This window comes from Anser anser, assembly GCF_964211835.1.
Source record: "Anser anser genome assembly, chromosome: Z".
Classification (NCBI taxonomy): Eukaryota; Metazoa; Chordata; class Aves; order Anseriformes; family Anatidae; genus Anser; species Anser anser.
Window position 1 is genome coordinate 72,447,686 of NC_139723.1, and position 21,890 is coordinate 72,469,575.

General features: G+C 41.6%; 1 protein-coding gene across 5 annotated transcripts; it reads right to left on the bottom strand.

Annotated features, from left to right (window-relative positions):
* Positions 1–1,936: 1,936 nt before the first annotated feature.
* On the bottom strand, positions 1,937–21,421 carry ZNF131 (zinc finger protein 131). Of its 5 annotated transcripts, none has more exons than XM_083818394.1 (8): positions 21,288–21,421; positions 17,618–17,756; positions 16,071–16,172; positions 14,801–14,945; positions 11,560–11,923; positions 11,235–11,457; positions 6,888–7,018; positions 1,937–4,440 (listed from the first exon to the last, which is right to left on the bottom strand). In XM_083818394.1, exons 2-8 carry the CDS (start codon positions 17,739–17,741, stop codon positions 3,778–3,780), a joined length of 1,752 nt encoding a protein of 583 aa, XP_083674520.1. In that variant the 5' UTR covers positions 17,742–17,756; positions 21,288–21,421; the 3' UTR covers positions 1,937–3,777. The 5 variants fall into 5 exon arrangements, with proteins under 5 accessions (XP_083674520.1, XP_083674519.1, XP_083674521.1 ...); XM_083818393.1 differs by adding an exon at positions 18,345–18,675 and having other exon boundaries at positions 11,235–11,923; positions 21,288–21,405; XM_083818395.1 differs by lacking the exon at positions 21,288–21,421 and adding an exon at positions 18,345–18,348.
* Positions 21,422–21,890: the final 469 nt, after the last annotated feature.

A 21,890-nucleotide genomic window follows, 5' to 3' on the forward strand; every position in this document is an offset into this window, starting at 1 on the left:
CAGGCGGCCCGCCATTTACCCGCCTCCCGCCTCCCTCAGGCGGCCCCGGGCCGCGCAAACCTTGGACAGCTCCGGGCCTCGGGGCGGGCAGGGGCTGTTCCCTCGGCACCCCGCTGGCACCGGGGGACGGGCAGGCTCTGTCCGGGCCCTCCGTCGGGTGACAGCTTCACCTCGGCGAGAGGAGGGGCGGCGGGGGCTGTGTGCCGGCCCGGCTGACAGCCCCCGGTGTGTGAGGGGCACCCCCAGGAGGTGGAGGTGGCAGCTTCGGTTCTCTTCGTAGTACAGCTTTCCTCCTCACAAGAGGGGCCAGCCTTCAGTTGAAGGACTTGGAAACGGGCTCAAGAGTTTTATAGATGTCAAGGGTCCAGCCTGGGAAATAAAACAAATTAAAAAACGTGGCAGGCAAAACCTAACGCATTCCTCACCGTGTGTGCAAAGCCCTCGTCACGGTGTGAGCACACGCAGAGTCCCAGCATTGTGTCCAAGCCAGCCGCTGCTGAGCTGTGTTGGTTTGAGCTGGGGAATCGGAAAAAGGCTCCGTCTTCTGTTAGAGCTGCCTGAACTGGCAACTGCTTGAGAAAATAATTGCTACAAGAAAAATGGTACCTCCGAAGGTACAAAATATTTGCACTTCCTTTAACAGGTTACTTTCATTTTTAAATTATTTGCAGCAAAACACTAGAGTTTAAGGACAAACTTGTTAGAAACAACAACAAATCTAACTCCATGTTACATTTTCATATGATAGTCCCTCGGGGGAGATACTTCAATCCTTAAACAACCAAATTAAACACCTAACATAAATGTAATATAAAACTTCATTTGACATAATAACAAGTAACAGAATCTCTGCAACAGTACCATATCCTACACAACTGGCTAACTAAAAGTTCTGCCGCAGAAAACCAAATCAGAGGCTGCAAGATTCTCCTCTCGTGACTGTTTTGCACAGGAATGACATCTGATTTCATCCTCATGAGCCTGCAGATTAAGCTTTCTTCAGCTCAGGAAGAGTGGTTTTCCTAAACAACTAATCCTTTCTTCAGAAAAATAATTCAGCAGCTCTCAAACTATCAATCAGCTTCCTTTTCCTCTCCCCACCCTATTTTCAGAAACAGTTTTTGGCTTCTCATGAATATTACTTACAAATCTGGAAGACTACCTCTAACCTGAGTCTGCATTTAATGTTCACATCATCTGTCCAAATGCACCTCACACGTTCCTGTTCATTCCCTTTTCCATTTCTCACTGCCTAGACCCCCATTGCTTTATCCCATTAATTTCATTCTGCAGAAATTCAGCTGTTCACTCTGCACGCCAAGACACGCTGCAGACTGCTGGCAGCAAGTTCCACAGTTGACTGTAGCAAAGTGGCCATTACAGAGAGCAGCCAGAAATTCTGACTCCCCAAAACCTTCCCTCGAACCATTATAGGTCTGGTCTGCAAGGGGAAACACTTTCCAATGGAGTTACTGGAGAAAACCTTTCACCCTGTTCCTGAGGCTGTCCCCCACCTCGAATCCAAACCCTTGACCCAGCAGGGCCTCAGCTCACACCCCCAGGCACTGAAAGGCAACCTCTTCCTTGCCAAACACCTGGGAAGAGAACTCCATAGCTACAAATACCAGTTAGGATCTATGACTGCTTTTATCCTGTGTAGAGAAGGAGCAAAACAGCTCTCCTTCCTCCACTGAAGGTGAACATGCAGGATTGCTCCTGCCCCTTCCACGCTCCCACCTGGGCTCAGCAGCACTCTGGATGAAGGCAGCACTGGGCACAACTGAGCATCCTTGCTCTGCTAACTCACAAGCCATTGTTGAAAATGGGAGATCAAACAAAACAAAACAAAACCCAACAGTGCTTGCTAAGCTACAGACCTATGACCAATACCACCTAATTTCTTTAGTTTCATTAAGACACGCAGACAGACTGTTCCTTTAATTCCACAGATACAGATCTTGTGTCCATATGCACAACCTTACAGATACCTAAAACAAACAGATATGCAGCAAAGCAAGCAGACCTGTCCCCCGCATGTTATCAAAAACCCAAGTATAAATACAATAGTCAATTTCCACTTGCATGATTAGCACTGTGTCACATTCTTCCCTTAGCACAGAATCTCATCACATACTACTTGCAACTCAGGAAACAAAACATCATTAAAAAAGAATGCAAGTTATGTTAATCAAATTGTTTGAAATTTTAATTGAGACCCTTTAATTGAGATTTGTGTTTGTTTTGCAACAGTTTCTCAAAAAGTAAGATGAAACACAAGAATCATTTTGAATGAGACTGAAAAGCACAAGTTTGAGGAAATAATTCCGACTTTGGAGACGACAATAGAAAAACTTAGTTTTAACTAAGATCTATGGGATTACTAAGCGCATTAGGGAACTTCCTTGCAATAATTCCTCCATTCAGTTAAGGCTTTAAAAAGAGTTTTTCAGAAGTATGGAACAAGGCAATAATTGGGAATTAGAAGTCCTTAGTATGGCTGAACACAGAGCCAGACCAATATTTTCTAAACAAACTTAACTTCACAGTAATGAGCTATTAATCTTATTAAAATGGGATTGATTCTTATCACTGGGATCTGGCACTGTAATCGCCAGTCACTAAATTGTTTCTTGTTTATTGGATGAAGCAAATAATGCAACATTTCATGGTTGGTATTATTTTATTGTCTAATATTGATTTAAATGTTTACACTCCTACTTTTCAATCCACAGCTTAGCACTCATACCTATGGCTTTTACTTTTATTTTTAGCACAACATCTTTGTGTCAAGTGTCAGAATTCCATTTAAAAAAAATCCCCATAACCAGGAACCTGATACCATATAGACAAGTCTTCTCTATACTTGTTTAAACAAATTCATTTTCAAAAATGAAGATTTATAAAAGAAGAATCTGCTGGTAGCTTTCTTCCAGCTCATGTTTACCACAGATTCTATCGAGCTTTTCCTGTTTTAAGATGTTCCTTTTAGAGCGTCTTATTGCCCCTAAGTGGAATCTGTTTTCTCCCTCAACACCCCCCCCATTCTAAATTTAATGCAAAAAAAAAATCAGTAGCTGACAATTTTAAGCAAAAATATAAAGCACTATAACATTACCTACATTGCCTTTTTACTGAACTAGGTTCTTGAACACTCTAGAAGCTTTGTGGAAATTTACCCAGTCACTGTTGAAAAGGCACAGAATTTTTGTGCTCTCAGACCTCCAGCAAAGACGGCTTTCCCCCAGACTGAAAGTTCAGAAGTTTCAGCTTGATATAAAGCTTCTCACATTAAAGAAACGCAGGGACTGCTGTTAGATACAGTACTGCATTTGGATGGCAGTTTGCCCAGAAAATTCACAGGTATCTGATTGGTCATTTATACTAGAACCCACCAGATTGTACTAACTCTTCTGCCACAGACACCCTGCAAATCTATAACAAGCGTTTGCTTCTACTGCAAGAGGAAAAGAGGTGAAGTTACTCTTACATACACCCAGGGATGGTATAACAGTGAGACAAGCTACTCATTATTAAAATCATCACAAAGCTGTCCATTTCGGTGGTAGTTTCTGTTCCGTGGTATTACATGAATGACAGTTATTTTTCACATGTGACAGAAGTGTAGTTGTATATGAAGAAAGCTAACTTTGGTCCACTTGTCCAGCTTGCTAAGGACAGCATATTGGAAAGATGACCATTTACAGTTCAAAAAACAATGTAAAAGTTAACAAAAATAATTTGGTATTTCACTCCTAAACCTGCACGCAGTTAATTGTCCTAGTCATCCACCTTTTCAGTCTGCGTGTCCACTAATTGTTGAGCTTTTAAGTCTTCAGCTTGTTCATGATCCTCCTTATCTGCATCGGCTACGTGACTAGGTTCTTTTTCTTCTGCTTCTCCTTGATCAACACTTTCGTATTCTACTTGTTCAAGGTCTGTTCCATCTATAAGTTCTGCCTGTACTTCTTCCATCTGTATTTGATTTACATGCTCAACATGCAACTGCTCCACATGAACTTCAGCACCATGGTCAGTCTGAATGTGCTCAACCTCCAAGTAACTAATTTGCACCTGTTCTTGTAGTTCATCCAACTGTGCGCCTTTCACTTGATTGTCCTGTATGAGATCCTGGTGCATCTGTTCCACAGTTACCTGTGCAGGATCCACTTGTACCTGAATTACTGGTAGGACATGGACTTGTTCCACTTGTTCTATTATAGTCATTGATGTTACTGGTTCAGCTTCCACAGCTTCCACTGGAAGAACCTCTTCTGTCACCAGTCGTTCTGAAATATTGTGCATGTCTTTGAGATGCCTTCTCAGCTCACTGCCTTGCATAAACCACAAATCACATAAGGTACAGTGGTTGGGTTTGTCACCAGTGTGTATCACCAAGTGATCTTTAAATTGATCCCAGCTGTTAAACACGCTGTTACAAACCTGAAACAAAAGACAGAGCACGTTAAACAGTGCCAACAGAAATATGACAAAGCATAGTGCCTATTTCAGTTCATGGCTTCACGCAGTGTTAGCTTCTTGCTACATAGATTTAAAACACACACATATGTTAGAGGTAAAAGCTGAGAAGTCAGTTTCAGATGAACAGAGCACCTATTATTATTTAAGGAAGTGTGACATTTTGAGTTGTGCATATACAGGATACCTACTGAATTTATGAGTCAGTACAACATTTGAAAGATTTCTTATTTCAAACTTATGTGAAATTCACATACAGAAGCAGGCACCAGTAAGTGTTGCTAGAATTTTGGGTGGAAAGCAATTTGTGTAATAGTACAGCATGATGAAAGTGTAATACAAACTGTCCTGTTACTGAAGTTCTAGATGCAGTACTACTAGCCAACTTTTCCCCATCACCTTTATTTTCTTCACAGAATTGTGAAGTTTAACTGGCTAGACTAAACTCCCCCATTTTGCCTTTTCAAAATAAATAAAAGTATATGAAAATCTCTTAAAGCTCCATCCGTTAGACTTGTCCAGCTAAAAGTACTGCGAAGACTGCAGACGCACTATTTTCATAGAATACTTGAACACACTTTCTTCCCTTCAGCTGGTACTGAGGTATGTAGCCTGAGGACAATACACAAAGACACTGTAGAAATTAATAAGGTGCCTGAGAGAGAAAAGTAGGGTAGAGTCACACTTGGACTAAAGAAACAGGGTCAGGAGTCTTTGGCCATGCAAGGGTTCTCATTGGCAAAAAGAAACTAAGAACATGTTTCAACACTCCTTCACTGATGGCAAATATTTTAGAAAGAAGATGTTCCATCTCTTAATTTTTGGTGACAGCACAGAAGGCTAATGGGTTATTTGACAGGGATTAACTCAAGGAACAGGTCTGTAAAATGGATCTGAATAAACTTCATTTTGCTGTTGAAGTCTGTTAAAAACAGGTTTGTGTTGCTATTGCCAGGCTTTCTTCTCCACAGGCTCATGCTTTAAAATGAAATAAAGTTGGACAGCACACATTCAAAATACTAGCCTTGTAAATAACCACTTAAAATTACTTCGTGATATATAAAGATAATAACTATTAGTAATGTCCAGGCACATAATTATTGATAGCCTAATTTAGTCCTCTAGACATACACTGAAGAGTAACAAAAATGGTCATCAAGCAAATGCAAATTTTTATTTTTTATTTTTTCCTTTCTTCAGGAAGCCAAGATTTAATGTACTGAACACTATTCAAACTTAATTCTAAACAGGGAAGAATTCAAGAAAAACTTATCCAGGAATTACTGTAATTGCTGTGGGCTGAATCCACATTCAGCTACTAATCCATATTCACAACATCTGTGAGAGGACATGGTATCAATTAATAAACAGAAAGCTACAACACAGTGAAATTAAACCAAAGGGTCACAAAACAGTATATTCAGGTTGAGGCTACTAGTTACGACTTTGTGTTACCCAGTAGTTCTCATGATCAAAGCTGTCTTATCTTTAAGTTATAAGTACATTCGCAAGAGTTAATTTCAGACTAGGATAAAAGCTAAATAATACAACGGCCACAGTCAAACTTCCAATTCAGTGACATGACTAGCAACATACAGAATTCATCCATTCATTTCCTGCGGCATTCGCTGCTTTCTGTGAATGAGATCCATCTCTTTTGGAAGAAATAAAGCCCACATCCAGCAGTTTTCTTCACTATACAACCCAAATTAACTTAAACCCACAGTATTTCTGTAAATTAAATAGGGTGAGAGTCTTAAGGGTAGTGGGTGTGGTGGGGGGAAGAAATGTATTATTAATTGAGACTGGAGCAGCAAAACAGCAAATAAACTGCTACAGCCAACCTCAGTTCTCATGTTTCTAGCCTTTAAAAGCTGACTTTTAAGAGTCAAGTAAAATTCTTCTGAAAACCTTTTTGAATCCCAGTTATATATAGTGAAAAAGTACCCTACATTATCTATTTATAGCATTTATATTTGCTTAAAAAGATATTACAGATTGTCATCATAATATAGAATGACTTTACAGATAAAGTCAACATACTGGGTATCAAACAGAAGAATAATAAAATAGGAAATAAAATAGTACTTCGTATTTTGGACTTTAGTGAAGCATATTCACAAGCAGGAAAGGCCTAGGTCAGTGCATCAAGAACCTTGAAAAGGAAGCAGAAAGATTAACAAAGTATTATGAAAATCCATACCAGTAATTCCGCATTTTAAATGGAACTACTTAAATATAAAAATTTATCTGCATGCTGTGGTTGAACGTGATCCTTGTATTTGTTTTAGTTAAAGTGGTTCTTGGAGACGTAAGCCCACTCTTGCTGCCTTTCCCACTTAGTACTCCCACGCTCCCTCAGCATAGGAAGGAGGCACCTAGCCTCAGACTCTGTGACTTTCATTACCCACCTGACATTCATACAGCTTCTTTCTTCCCTTTTTAGCTCCAGCTCCAGACTGACAGGCCGTCAAGTGACATTTGAGCGTGCTATTCCTAGCAAAACGTTCGTGGCAGTTTGGACATTCAAACGGTTTTTCACCTATTAAGACAGACAGGGATTTATAACGGCATAAAATCAAACAGTTTTCTGTCAGCTCTCTCTTCTTCCCCTCTCACTGATAGACATGCTGTAAAGGCTTGGCCAACTGGATTATTCTATAGAAGAAGAGAAAGACACCCTGTGTAAACTTCATTTATATAAATAAAAGGGCAAAGTCTTAATGTGGAATTATAATTCTCATTTAGAAAGAGAATCTGACATAACTGCTGGTGCTAATTAAAGTATATTTAGGTTTTTATGGACGTTAGATCACTAGCCTGTCAAAATATCTTAATGAAATAGCAGCTATTTCTGTCTTTTCACCTGATAATATTTAAAGACTCAATATTAGAAATTATACAAAGTCACACAATAAAGAAAGTATTAAAAAAAATACAAAGTTATATATTCAGGAACAGTAACAGCTTATGCTGAAGAGCTAAAACTGAGCTCCAGAAAAAAAGCTGGCACAGAATAACTATGAAGTAACAATGTATCAGCATTTAACAAAAAGCAGAAACCAAACCAAAAATGAAAGAGAGTGAAGAGAAAGCAAAGAGGGACATGGCATAGATGGTCACAAGCAAGATATGAATTCCTTTCTATTCAGTCACTTCATTTCAAACCTGGTACCAAAAAGAGGAGCGTTTTCCACTGGGAAGCCAGCTAAGGACAGCAAGCAAGGGAGGATGAAAACAGGCTCTGTTTTCTCTTTTTCATCCAAAGTAGTATATTGCTATTACTGACATCAAGCAGAACAAAAGAAAAACTGGTGTCTGTTTACTAATTTCATCATGCATAAACACAATGAAATTCAAGGAAATGAAAGTACAGAAAAACCTCGGAACAGCATGTTTCTTCTGACTGTCTGATAATTAATCTGTGAAGATACTGGCAACGACCTAACTATGGAAACAAACTGCTTAATGACCTCCAACAGAGGCTGAGACATTTCAGTGAATAATGCAAGAGTTTATTCTATCTGGACTAAGATTTAAAGCCTACATTTTCAGGAAGACAGTAGTTACTGACTGGGATGGAAAGCCAATAAACCCACATTTTCAGAAATAAAGATATTCAGAAGTGCCTAACTAGGTTTTCAACAGAAATCCACAAGTAGCCTATAATTCTTGCTTACACACTCAAAGTCTACAGAAAAAAATTAAACTTGTGAATATTCCCCTTAATGATTACCAAAGGCTATGTTTTTTGGAGACTGTTGTATAGCTAAGAAGATAAAAGAGCACAAACCTCACAGCACATAACTTCACCGGACCTGCAATATGGCCACATTTAAATAGTTACTTGGTGCCAGCCACCTCCCAGTCAGGGACAGATTTATTCTTCTCTTACTCAAATTCTTCAGTAATCTCCCACACATAGTGACAAAAGCATCTGACAGTGACAATTCAGTGACAGTGGTGGCAATATCCAAGAGCTGAAAGAAGTGTGACTCCGTGCACTGCACAAATCAGCACAGTGACCCAGCGGGCACAGCTTGGGGGCGATGGAAAGAAAGCACAGGCATCAAAGCACATCCATCATCCTGCCAGCCCAGCTACCCCCAGAGACACGCTGGCAATGCGCGCAGGAGCAGAGCTCCTCTGTGAGACACGACAGCCTGCTGCCATCCAGCTGTGAGCTGAGCCCCATCTGACTGGCATTTTATGAATGATCTGATGATAGTCTTTTTTCAGTGTATGAGAAAGAATGAAATTTCCCTTGCCAATCGTAAGTAACTCAGGACAGGAACTGTCGGGAAGGAGGTGGCCCAAAATAAGTGTTTTTAACCCAAAGGCCCAAAATAAACATTTTTAACCCAAAGGAATTTCTAACAACTAACACTGTGATTTCTATTTGCCTAATACATACAAAATACCATCTCTGCATATAAGAAATACATATATACATACACATAATACATATATATGTAAGAAATTCATCCCTGAACATAAAGCTACCACGTCATTATTTAAAACGTGTTTAGAGAGAAACAGTAGTTCCCCCCCATCCACAAGTACACCCAAACCAGGTATTTATCAAAAGAACTCTATAATTATTTATTCAAGGTATGCAAACAGAGTCCATTTGTTAACTTCTATGGAAGATGTTATTTGCAGTTTAAAGTGAGCTTCCTGTAAAGCGTATTTTAAATTTACCACAGAATGGCAAAGACCTTGATTAATTTTTTTCCTAACAAGTCTGTATAATCTGTATACAAATTATGTCAATTACAGGATTTCCAGACATGTCAGACATCATGGCTGCTAGGAGCACAACACTCCTTAATTTCCATCTTCACTCATGTGAGCACATGCAGCCTCCATAAAAAAGCCTAACTTTGAGAAATATTTAGCAGTCAAAATTCCCAGGGAAATCATGAGAAATCAAAGCTGTTAAGTATCTCTTTCTGGTAGGGGATAAAAACTTTGAAAAAAAAAAACACAAGACGAGAATATTGAGAGCAGTAGCTTCCTTTTAAGATTGACTTCTGTATGAGGAAATGGCTCTTCCTGTGCAAGACTAGTTATTAAATTCAGTGGATATACATTAATTACAGTCTTGCAGAATTTGTCTTGTGAGTTACTTCCAACTGGCAATTGAAATCTCATTCATTTTCATGCAAGAAAAAAAAAAGAATCATTACATCACACCAAAAACTCTCCCTTTTTATAAATTCTGGAGATGACTTAATATTTTCAGAGATACATGACACGCATTTCTTTTGGACTTGCTACTTTAATGTTATTGCTGGTGTTGTAATTAAACAGCAGCAGGATGAGATAGTTTGTAGCACATTTTCTCCCTGGACACTTAATTTTATTTTCGTATTCAACCAACGTTGTTTAGAATTAAGAATTTAGAAAGTGTTTGGCTCACTGGGTGTTTTTCCACTGACCTTAGGAAAGCACAGTTATATGGTAGTATCAGGTTTGATTTTAAGTTAAGACTTTCAAAATGTGAAACCAAAAGTAATTAAATTCCATGAGTTCTACTTGCATCAATATATATTGATACAGTACTCTGGATCTCCTGTGATATGCTGTTACTTTGTGTCCCAAATTCTGTCACAACAGCAACTATCACGTGAAGATATTTTGTTTACTCTGCTAATCTACCAAAAACTTCTCTCTGAAAAGACTTTCCTTACATAGCTGGTAGCTGTCTTAGTCACGCCACAGAAACACTCTCTATAGGGAATACGGATTTGCTAAGGACTTTTTACAAATGCAACTCTTAAGGGACTATTTGGAGTAGACTGGATACAGTGTCATTCATGCATCAATACGCACCTGTCCCATAACACAGATACAAAGAGGTTCCAATTAAAAGGCTTTAACAAGATAAAAAGATAGGGACTGCTCCTCTACATTAAGTCTTACTGATGCCTCATGACTGACATATTAAACAAAAACACCTGGATATCAGACCATATTTTATATGGTCTTTACATATATATTGTAATACATACAAAGTATTTATAACTATTACTTATAATTAATTATTATTTATATATAATTTAAATATAAATTCATCCACATAATGCTTAGTATCTGTACAGACTTCTCGTATTATAAGGAAGACTGAAGGAGGCACAAGCAATTTTGTACTCAAAAGATGCTATCCAGATGTCAAGAAGTCAGATTTTAAAGTAATGGAAGTCTACTGTAGCCAGTAGAAATGTTTTGCTGTGTTACTTAACATGCAAATAAAATTGAATCATAGACATCAAGATGAAGGATGGTATTGTCATAAGAGGGTATTTCACACTGACAAGCTCACTGTTCAGATCTTATTTCAACAGAAAAATTTAACTAGGAGAATTGTGAAAATAAAAATAGGTACTCAGTTTGGTACATTTGAAGAAGTAAGCATGCCTTACAAAGAACAACGCCTTACAAAGAACAATGCCTTAGAACAACGTTTAATACACTCAAGAGAAACTTCATGAAGGTTTTCCAGTTCTAGGAGCATATTTTTAACCACTTCAAAAAAAACAAACAACTCAATTCCTCACAGTTTATATCAATGGGAAAAAAAACATCAGTATAGAATCATCAACACAATTCTATGATTCTTTGATTTTAGTTGTAACTAGAAGCTAATTATTTCTAGCACTTGTGTGTTCTCTTCAACATTATCTCTGCTTTCCACAAACATGCAAAAACCCAAAGTGGCCAAAGCCACAAGTACGTAACTACAGCAGTGCTCTTACCTGTGTGCTTCCGGAGGTGCTCTTTAAAATGTCCAAAGTGGTCAAATTGTTTATCACAGTACTGGCATATATGTATTTTTTTGCCAGGTCTTTGCTTCTTGCTGGCGCCACCTTCATCGAGGTGGTAACAGGTGAGGTGCTGTTTCAAAGCACTCTCTCGTAGGTACCTTTTATTGCATATGTCACACTTGTAACTCTCAGTAGAGTGTGTTTTCATGTGTTCCTTAAAATGGTAAAACAATTTAAACGAACGGTTACATTTCTCACAGTGGAATAAATTGTTCACGTGTGACAGCTGAAGTTCCACAATTTCAATACCTTCTACCTGTTTGCACGAGGGATCAGTTGCACTGTCACCTTCTTCTTCGATCTGGCATTTTCGCTCTCCCTGACGATACTTGCTGGTGATATCTGCCAAAAGAGCCAAAGCAGATTCATCTGATGTACCCGTTGTCTGTATGTACTTTATGGATTGCTCTGCAGAAGCTACTTCTTCAAGTGTCTCGATGCTATCATCTTCCACTTCAATTGTCCCTTCAGCAATCTCAACCTCGATTTCAACTGGATCTGATTCTGCAGATGGCAGCGTTTCTGTGATAACGTTAGAAGTTTCAGCTATCTTCCTCTTTTTTGGTTTATTTTTACCTTGGGTTTGATTTGATTCTAAGGGTGATGAATTTTCTTTGTTCCTGTAAAGCATTTGCATAAACATGGTTAAGATCCACAAGCAATTACATAACAACTCCTGCCCGATACTGAGCTTCTGCATTTAACATATTCTAGGTGTTTCTCAATGAAGCTGAATGCACATAATCCGTGTGCATTTTAGACGATAATTTGTCCTTCATCTATACTCATTAGTCCTGTAAAACAGCAAGTTTGGAGATACGGAGCCTTTTACATCAGGCTACTAAAATGTTTTAAAAAGCTCTGCTTTGAACAATACATAATGCATCAATAAAAAGACCAGTTAGCCTAATGGCACAGGTTTATCTGAACAACCTGTGAAATTCGGCACTTGAGAACTTTCACAAAGGGCAGAGTTCTTCTGCCTGCCTACTCAGAAATAAGATTCAAGTCCTTCCTATGCTACGCACCTCTTAAGCTCTGGTGATTGCCTGTAACACTTAGGCTCCTAGAAAGCACTGTCAGTGTGACCTTACACAATGATTATCATAACTTCTAGTACTTAGGAAAGCACACAGGTTAAAAAAAAAAAAACTCACTTAGATGTGGAAAGAGTACTCTAATTTAATTTTCTGGTCTTACACAATCCCCCCTCCCCCAGCTCGGTTCCTCTTATCCCTGCACCATACACACACAACCCCCTTCCTCGGAGACATCAGGGATAGCATCCCATGCCAACCACAGGCAGAGCTGAGCGAGCCAGTGCCTTCAAGCCAGACACTCAAGATTACCCACAGTGCTCACATGCTGGAGGTTTTACTCTTGATTTTTGGTTTTGGAAATGGGCAGATATCTTCCCCTCAAACTAGACTGACAGGAGTAATCTAATGCTTTCACCTTCCTTTGCAACGTGATGAATCCTTTCATGTAATCCAGTCCGTACTGCTTCTGGGTTTGCTAGTAATAGGTGAGGTGAGGTTTCCTTCAGTATCTGCATGTCATGTCAGAAATATGCAGCTAATGATCTAACGCAGGATAGAGCTTATCAAATTACATCTTACAATATTCAGATACAGGAAGACAGAATATCTAAACTTACAGTTTCATCTACCCTAGATTTCTTAAATTTAGAAGGTTCCTCTGCACATTACTGTAAAGAGCTCCAGGATCACGTACCAAAAGAATAACATCCCCAGCAAAGAGGAGACTACCATCCTTGAGCACCTGGTGTGAAAGTCTGAATGTGAATACACACTTACAGCACTTTAATGAATAACAGCTGGTTGTTTTCTTTCTAGTCTAGGTTATGTGATGTCCATCTCTTTGATGCATTATACATGGGGCTTGCTCGATTACCATTTATTTCTACTTTAGCTGAAGTTTCTGAAGCTTAACCTGAAAGCTTAAATTAAAGCTCAAACTGTGGCACTGTATTATAATTCCTCCCACTCCTACTGCTGAGAAGAGACTGATAGTGGTACTCAAGCTTGTTTGTTTTTTGTCAAGAAAAAAAAGCAACAAACAAAAAATCACTAATAATAAAAACAGTCTTTCAATCTATTAACAATGGAAATAACTAAGAATAGACTAGCTTACATGTGTTAAACATTTTCTTCCCTTGTAACATAAGAATTATAGAGTTTACTGGTGATGGATAGCCAACAAACTGCACAACATTATGCAACACTGGGAAATACTTGCATGCTGGGCAGTTTATTTTGATGGGCTGATCCAAATCCTGGTTCAACGGCTCCACTGGTATACACTGACTGAAACTGGTACCATTTAGAACATACTTTTTCAATTTCAAGTTTCTTTTCAATTTCTCAGGCAGACACAAAGGTCTGCTTTTTTTCCTGAATGGAAGTTATCTTGATGGTATTATGTTTAATCTCAATAATGTCAAAACAAGTGTTGGCGGGGTTGGAGAGCGGGACCAGAAATGCAATCTCATATCTCTTCTATTAAAAAATTGCACACTTTTTGCTCTGCTGCCAATCCCCAGAATAAGCACAGGGTAAGTTCTTTTGTTGATATTGAAAACCAAGTTTCTAGTGTACCATGGAGTTTTTTGTTCGCCTTTTTTTTTTTTTTTTTTAAAGAAAATGCTAACTGGCTTCTAGGGGAACTCTGGGCTGATGCCATTCCCCTTCGCCAATGCTGTTTATGGAAAGATAAAGAGGAACCCTATCCTTGATGCAAAGACCTTTCAGTCAGTTTAGAAGAGAAAGCCATGATAACCATAAGACCCCTCCCCCTACTTCATGCTGAAACAGTGGACCATCCAGAAGGAATGATAACATGACAGCACTTTGTGAAAGGGAATGACAGGGAAAAAAACAGCAGGGTGGGAATGTCACCTGCTTTTCTCAGGTTGTAGTTTTGCAACTAAGTACAGATACCAGACTGGATAAGATGTGCTACAGCAATATTCAATTAAGTATTTATCCAGCATAAAACTGATTACACCAACTATATTTACTCAAGAGTTTTGATAGGTTAGTTTTGCACCAGGGAGCTTTAAGATCACTACCTATTCTCTCGGAAACAGCAGAAAGCTGCGTGAAATCAAAATACCAACACAAATTTGTTAATGCGATCTAATTACCTGAAGCACTGTACACACGGCTCTCAATCAGGTGGGGTCAGATAACCCAGAGACCTCATATTAGTTCCACAGAGACACAGCCCTAAAATGGCTGTGATGTTTACCAGCCATGTCACTTGCCATTGAGCTCCAGCCGAAAGAATGAGACATTCCTTTTTTAGCCTTTGTTATTCTGACCCCTATCGTGTAATTGAAAAGTATATGGCCCCAAACAAGTTTCTGAAGTTCCAGGATAAGAACAGCACTGCAAAATACCAGCAGACAGCTCTAGTAAAATGATTCTTAAGACTACATTTCAGTGTTGAGAAGAAAAAGAGGCTTATGTGTTTACCTGATTTCAAGTGCTTTGATAGCTTCTAGCATCTGTAGATACTCAGCTGCTTTCCAAACATCGTTTGCTTCTTCCTCACCTTGCACCATTAGTTTTGCTGTATAGGTGAACTCTATTAGGTGACGAAATGCCATGTTACTTACACCTGTTCGGAAGCAAGAAAAGCAAGTTAACAATGCCTCAGTACCTTTATCTGATGAATCTTGCACACTTGCCTGCTCACCATTTTGCTCACAATACTTTAGCTGCCAGTTTCATGAAGACAACACCCTTGAAAAGCTCACGTCGGAATAACAAGTCTGCTATAGAAACATGGAAATTTGGAACAACTATAGAATCATGCCATAACAAAGGTAAAAGTAGAAGAAAGATAAGATGGGCAAAAAGCTGTTTGTGTGGAACAGTAAAATGTACATATTTAAAGTACAATATTTAAAGTACAGTTTATTTATTTAGTATTTAAAGTACAATAAAAAGTACATATTTAAATCATATTTAGAGCATATATCTTTCTCAAAAGACCTCTGACCAGCAGACGATTGTTCCAAGAAATCGCTCCTGGCCTACCAGGCAAGTATTGTTCCATGCCTATCCTGTTCTTGCATCCCAGCTAAGACACCTGCCACTGGCCTTCACTGGGAGCCTTTTCGTCTGACCAGAATGGCTGTTACCAAGGAAAAGGTTACACGATAGACTGCTAGTCCTAAAAAAAAATACAGTGACTGCAACCTCCATTAGGCATGTATTGGTAAAGAAAACCAATCAACTCAGAACCTCATTGGGTTACTTCCAAAACATTTAATATAAGACTGATCTTTTTCTTTTCAATTTTATTTCGAGGGAAGCTTTTTCTGGTGCCAACAGCTGCCTCAGAACAACTCAAGAACTGAGACCTAAAAAAGTAATTGATATCACTAGGTACCTATGTCTTTTAGGATAAGAGGGAATGGCCTGAAGTTGCACCAGGGGAGGTTCAGGTTGGAAATTAGGAGACATTCTCAGAAAGAGCAGTCAGGCATTGGAACGGGTTGCCCAGGGAGGTGGTGGAGTCACCGTCCCTGGGAGCGCTCAAGGAAAGGTTGGATGTGGTGCTTAGGGACATGGTTTAGTGAGTGATATCGGTAGGAGGATGATGGTTGGACCAGGTGATCTTGGAGGTCTTTTCCAACCTTAACGATTGTACGATTCAGCCTGCACCAAGGACACCACATGCATTTCCAGTTCCAGCACACAGCTCTGAAAGTTTTTTTATCTGCATGAACCAGATTACCTTCAATCTCCACCAAGGGCTCCTGAGTGAAATCTTGGAAGAATTTGTAGAAGAACTGGCTACAGGCAGCAAGAACAGCCTTATGAGCTTTGAAATGGTGACCTGTGAAAATAGACAAAAATTTTAGTTTAGGATGGATGACACCTTCCTTACTTACTGCAGAATAAGAGCAGATGCACAAAAGAACAGCTGTAACACCTAGCCTACAAACCTACTCTAGCAGAATACAGTCACTTAATGTGTCTCCTTGTAACATGAGATGCTGCTGCAGCTAGCCGTCCACATCTCATGTGACCCTTGCTGAAGGTCTGCAACTCAAAGTCAGAGAACTTGCTCACTTCCGCGTGTTTCTCTTTTCAGATACTTAATTTATGGCAAGTCCTTGTGCAAACCTTTTTCATGGATGTCTTAGGCTCAGCTCTCAGACTTCATCCAAATTCTCTGTGCTTTTTGGCACTCCTATGTACTGATCTATTTTATCACCCTTTCAGCTAGCTTAAACACCCCTGCAGAACAGAAGCAGTTCTGATTTGTTCTCTCTCTTTTCCAGACTCTGTACTCCCCATCACTGTGTTGTCTTCTCCTTGGTGCAGGCATATAAACATTTATAAGGCCCCATGAGATCAAGATAAGAGAAGCAATGTAGATTAGAACTACACAGCTGCACAAAAAAGCTTTGAGCCCAACAAAAAGACTTGGTAATGTAAATGGACTTGGTAATACTATAGCAGGAGCAAACATTCAGTCAAAGTTTTGTGCAAGAAGTGCCAGCAAAATAACAGTGATTCCATAATAGTAATCTCTTCTTCATTTGTTTCCTTTTTTCTAATCCTGGCTCTACACAATCCCTTTTCTCCAAGTGAGTTCTGGCTATCCTTTCAAGGGTCAGGCAGCTCTCCTTTAGTCCAGTCCATTCTACTGGACACTGCCTATTTTCCCCAAAATACTCATCCATTCTAAGACATGTTTTGGGTTAGAAGCAATCTTGGGTATCTACCAGACACCCTCTTTTCTAAACACTTGTATCTCCATCTTCCTTTTAGACTAATATTTACAACTCTAGAACACACAGAAAAAGAAAAGTGAATTATTCTTCCTTATTTTAACAATATATTAAACATAGTATGCAGATACTAGAGAAGCAAGGAGGAAATCTTATTTCAAGCTTTTTTTTTTTTTAAATAATATTTGTACAAGTTCTCTGCATGCAAACAGAATCACATTAAGTCAAAAAAAAGCATTTTAAAAATGTTTTGGAAATATTTTGGGTGACATTAAGTCTAGTACAGCAGTTGCAGAGTAGGATACTATCTGAAAATATTTAGCCACTTGTTTGGAAAAACAGAAGCACAATTATTAATCACTGCTGGAGATGCTGTTCACCCCAAGACTTTAAAAGAAAGTCTGTGTGCAACTCACAGACCAGTACAGAACCAAGAATTTGTTAACAGGCCCATTTGACAGCTGAGTCAAGACCAACCCAATAGCTTCCCAGCACAGCTTTCATAACTCCCTGTATACCAACCGGTCCACAGGCCTATACGTACCGTCCACAATCAGAGTTATGTCTGTGAACTGGTCCTGCTCACGTTGTTCATTCAGTCTATCCAAAATAACTTTATAGTGCTCTGGGAATTCCTGGATACATTCCATTGTTTCTTCGGCTTCCATGGCAGAAGGACTAGTCTGCAAAAGACGTGTAGCAGAATAAGAATACTGCACCACCCAGTAAACGCTATGCACAGTCAGGTTAGTATACAAATGTGAACTAACTGGCACATTTTGTGGACTACAAAGCCCACAGAAACACCAAACTGGTAACAGGTTTACCTGATTTTAACTAAAAGGTAGAAAACAATTGGGTTAATGAAGTAGAGTATGGCCTTATTTATATTTAATCAAAGTACAGTTGAACTGTGTATCTCTTTATTCTATGTATTTAACAAGGACCCACCTCCCTCAAAGCAAATAATGCAGGGATGTAACATCTGTACAGCTAACTATTTAACAGCATCTCATCAGTACAACACCAGAATCTTTACACAGCCACTTTCTGCGGTTCTAACGATCCACTTGGTGCAAGAACAGTTCTTAAAAATTCCTTATTTAAATAAGTCACAGTTGGTATCTAGCGAACACAAGACGTTTACTTCCTTTAAGAAAGGATGTAATAAGGCAGCGCTTTACAGCTTCTGTGTACACAGGAGATGCCTTGTATTTAAAGTGTTGCCACACCCAAGAACAAGAAGCTTCTCATTCACCCAGACTACTTACACTTCTTCCCCTGCATGGCGAAATATCCGCTGCCAGCCTTTTCAATGAGACACGTGGGCTTGCAAGCTGACGGCCCTTCCTCCCTTACTGATACAATAAATGTAGCTGTGAGTGGGAGTTGAGGAGGTTCTCTGACCTGAAGAGGTTAAGCAAAACACTGTGCCTGTGGAGACGATGCAGCAGATGCTAGTCTGCTTCGTATGCAAAAGAACCTCTGGAGAGAGTCCAAGCGCTTCAGTGAAAGCATATCACAAATTATCTCTAAGCAAAACGACTTCAGGTCTGTGCTGCAGCCCTCGTCTTCAACTCCCACGTTCACATGGCTCTCACACTGAGAATGCCACAGAAAAAAGACATTTCAAAGCAACGTTAGCACAGAAAGTTTCTTTTCACAGTCTAACTCACATTGAAAAACATGTGGTATCTGAGATAAGACAGTGATTAGACTTGAACGAGCTTCAAAGGAATTTGAGAAATATCTTTCACTATATTGTTACGCTTAGTATGGACAGAAGGAAGAAAGAAGAGCAGTTAGTATCTCTGAACACAGAGGTGGAAATTTTTGGTGTGACAAAGAAGCACGTATCTTTAGAGTGCTGGAAGAAACTAAATAGGAGGTGCTCCCTGACTCCCAGCGCAGGATTGGTTGACTGGAATTGTAAAGTCCTGAGTGCAAACCTATCCTTGTGTGTACCAACTACATCTGAACGGATGCCACCAGGCATGCTAACGCCACCGTGTGGCTCCGTAAGTTCAAGTTTCCTTCCAACAAATGCACATTCCAGTATTATGAGGTTCAACAGGAGAGGGGAAAATAATTACCCAGTTATGATGAAAGCAAGCGTTATTTTATTATGACTAACATATCAAGCAAAGAAAATTGTCACATTTGTATTTTCACCACAAAGGACGCTCTTCCTTGCATCTCAGAAACTGTCCCACAAAGATGACAGAAATGAAAGGGAAAAAGGGAAAAAAGCAAATGCTTATGGAAGTCTAGTTCTGCTTGCTAGCAGTGCTGTTCCAAGCGGACACTGAGGTACACATGAGGCTCTTAAAGGGGACAGAGAAGACCAGCCTGTGGGGAAAGTGAAGTGGAAGGAAAGGATGCTGCTGCCTCCATCTCATCTCTTCTGCAATAATGAGCCTAAGACAGATGACAAGCAGCTCCCACCTTTCCTCTGTCATCTGGTACTCCATATAAAGTCTCTTATGGGAAGCTGACAGCCATTTACATGACTGTTGAATTCTTCCTACCCGTTTTTGAGAAATCATTCAAGGATGTATGACTTGCAGTTGAAAATTGAACTCCTTAAAAGTTAAGGCAAACCAACTTTTGACCCTCAAATATCATGATTTCCACTTATCCAAATGCAATTTGGGAGTAATTTGCATGTTTGCAGGGGTATCTTACAAAACAAAACAAAACAACCTCAAAACAATCAACACGCCCCTGACCAAACCTAAAAATTTGTTTTAAAAACTTGAGTCTTTGTCAGAACACTTAAAAAAACAAAAACCAACCAAACAAAACCAAACCAAAACAACAACAACAACAAAAAAAACAACACATGAATAACATACTACTTATGACTGGTAATTTATTGTCCTGAACTAAAACAAAGCTCAGTGATATATTGCAAAAAACCGCCCAATGTAACAGCGTGTTCAAAGCCCTGTATATGTTCACTGAGGGGATGAATACTCTGGAGCAAGAGGTAGGAACTGCAGTACTCTACGACTGCCTGAAATGAAGGTGCGGGGAGCCAGGGGTCGGCCTCTTCTCACAGGTAACTAGTGATAGGACCAGAGGGAATGGCCTCAAGCTGCACCAGGGGAGGCTCAGGTTGGAAACGAGGAGACATTTCTTCTCAGAAAGCAGTCAGGCATTGGGATGGGTTGCCTGGGGAGGTGGTGGAGGCACCGTCCCTGGGGGTGTTCAAAGAAAGGTTGGACGTGGTGCTTAGGGACATGGTTTAGTGGGTGATATTGGTGGTAGGGGGGTGGTTGGACCGGGTGATCTTGGAGGTCTCTTCCAACCTTTATGATCCTATACTCCGGCAAAGAAAAAGTCAAAGGAGACAGGCAGACACCCGCCCACAGGTGATGGAAATTCAGCTGTTTCTGTTTCCTACACATTTTTTACGACAGTTTTCTGGATTTTCTTGGAGGACTCGGCTACCGAGCTAACACCGTTACCTGGTCACGCCTCACGTACCCGTGACAGGCAGCTGTCCTCACACCCACCCCGCGGCACCCCCGCTTTTATCACCACACTCCCGCACCCCTCCCGTCCCCTTTTTCCCCTATTTTCCCCACACGCTGAGCTCTGCCCGCCAGACCACACCCCCACGCCGCCTCGGGGCGGGAGGCTCCGTGGACTGACGGCGGGCACAACACCGGGAATCCCCGTGCCCGTCGCCGCTCTCCTTCCCTCAGGAGCGGCCCCGGCGGTCCCCAAGGCGCGGCCCGGCCCCGCCACCCCCCTCAGCCCCTCAGGCACCGCCGCCATTGCGGCGCCTTCCCCCCCCACCGCCTCCCTCCCATTGGCGGGCGCCGCTGTCAGTCAGCGCAACCCCAGCCAATACCGGCGCTCGGCATGGCCCGTCCCGTGCCGTGGGGAGCCAATGAGCGCCCGCCGAGTCCCAGGAGCGGGAGAAGGCGGAAGGCCTACCCAGCACCCGCCGCCCGCCGCGCACGGCGGCCCCGCGAGAGGCCTGGGCGGCCGCCGGCGGGCGCGGACGCCGCGCGGGGCGGCCCCGGTGTGGGGAGCGGGGCCGCCGCGGGGCCGAGCAGGGCGGCTGCGGGCACCGCCGCCTCGTTAGCCGTCGTTACGTCATCAAAGCGCGCATTAAATCGATCCCCTTTTAACGCCCGGCCGGGTCGCGGCCCGGCGGCGCGCGGGCCCCGCGGGGTGGGGAGGCGGCGCGGGCCGGTACTCACCGCCTGCAGCGCTCCGCCCCGCCGCGCCCGCGCCGCTGCCGCCGCTTCCTGCTGCCCGGCACGCTGCTAAGCGGGGCGGGCGCCGGCCAATCGCGACTCGCATTCCCGGCCTGCACTGCGCGGCGGAAGTGACGGCAGCGTCACCTTTCACACAACAGGGCGCGCGGGTGGGGGGCGGGGGTGGGTGGGGCTGGGGGGCGGGCGGCCCGGTGCACTCTGGGAGATGTAGTGCGGGGGGGGGGGCGCCATTACGCGCTGCCTGCAGGGGCTGTGGGGCGGCCGGGTAGTGAGGTTCTATGAGACTCTGAGAACCGTGGGATCACTGGGGTTGGAAGAGACCTCCAAGATCACCTGGTCCAACCACCCCCCTACCACCACTATCACCCACTACACCATGTCCCTCAGCACCACGTCCAGCCTTTCCTTGAACACCCCCAGGGACGGTGACTCCACCACCTCCTTGGGCAACCCGTCCCAATCCTGACTGCTCTTTCTGAGAAGAAATGTCTCCTCGTTTCCAACCTGATGCAGCTTGAGGCTAGTCCTATCACTAGTTACCTGTGAGAAGAGGCCAACCCCCAGCTCCCCACACCTTCCTTTCAG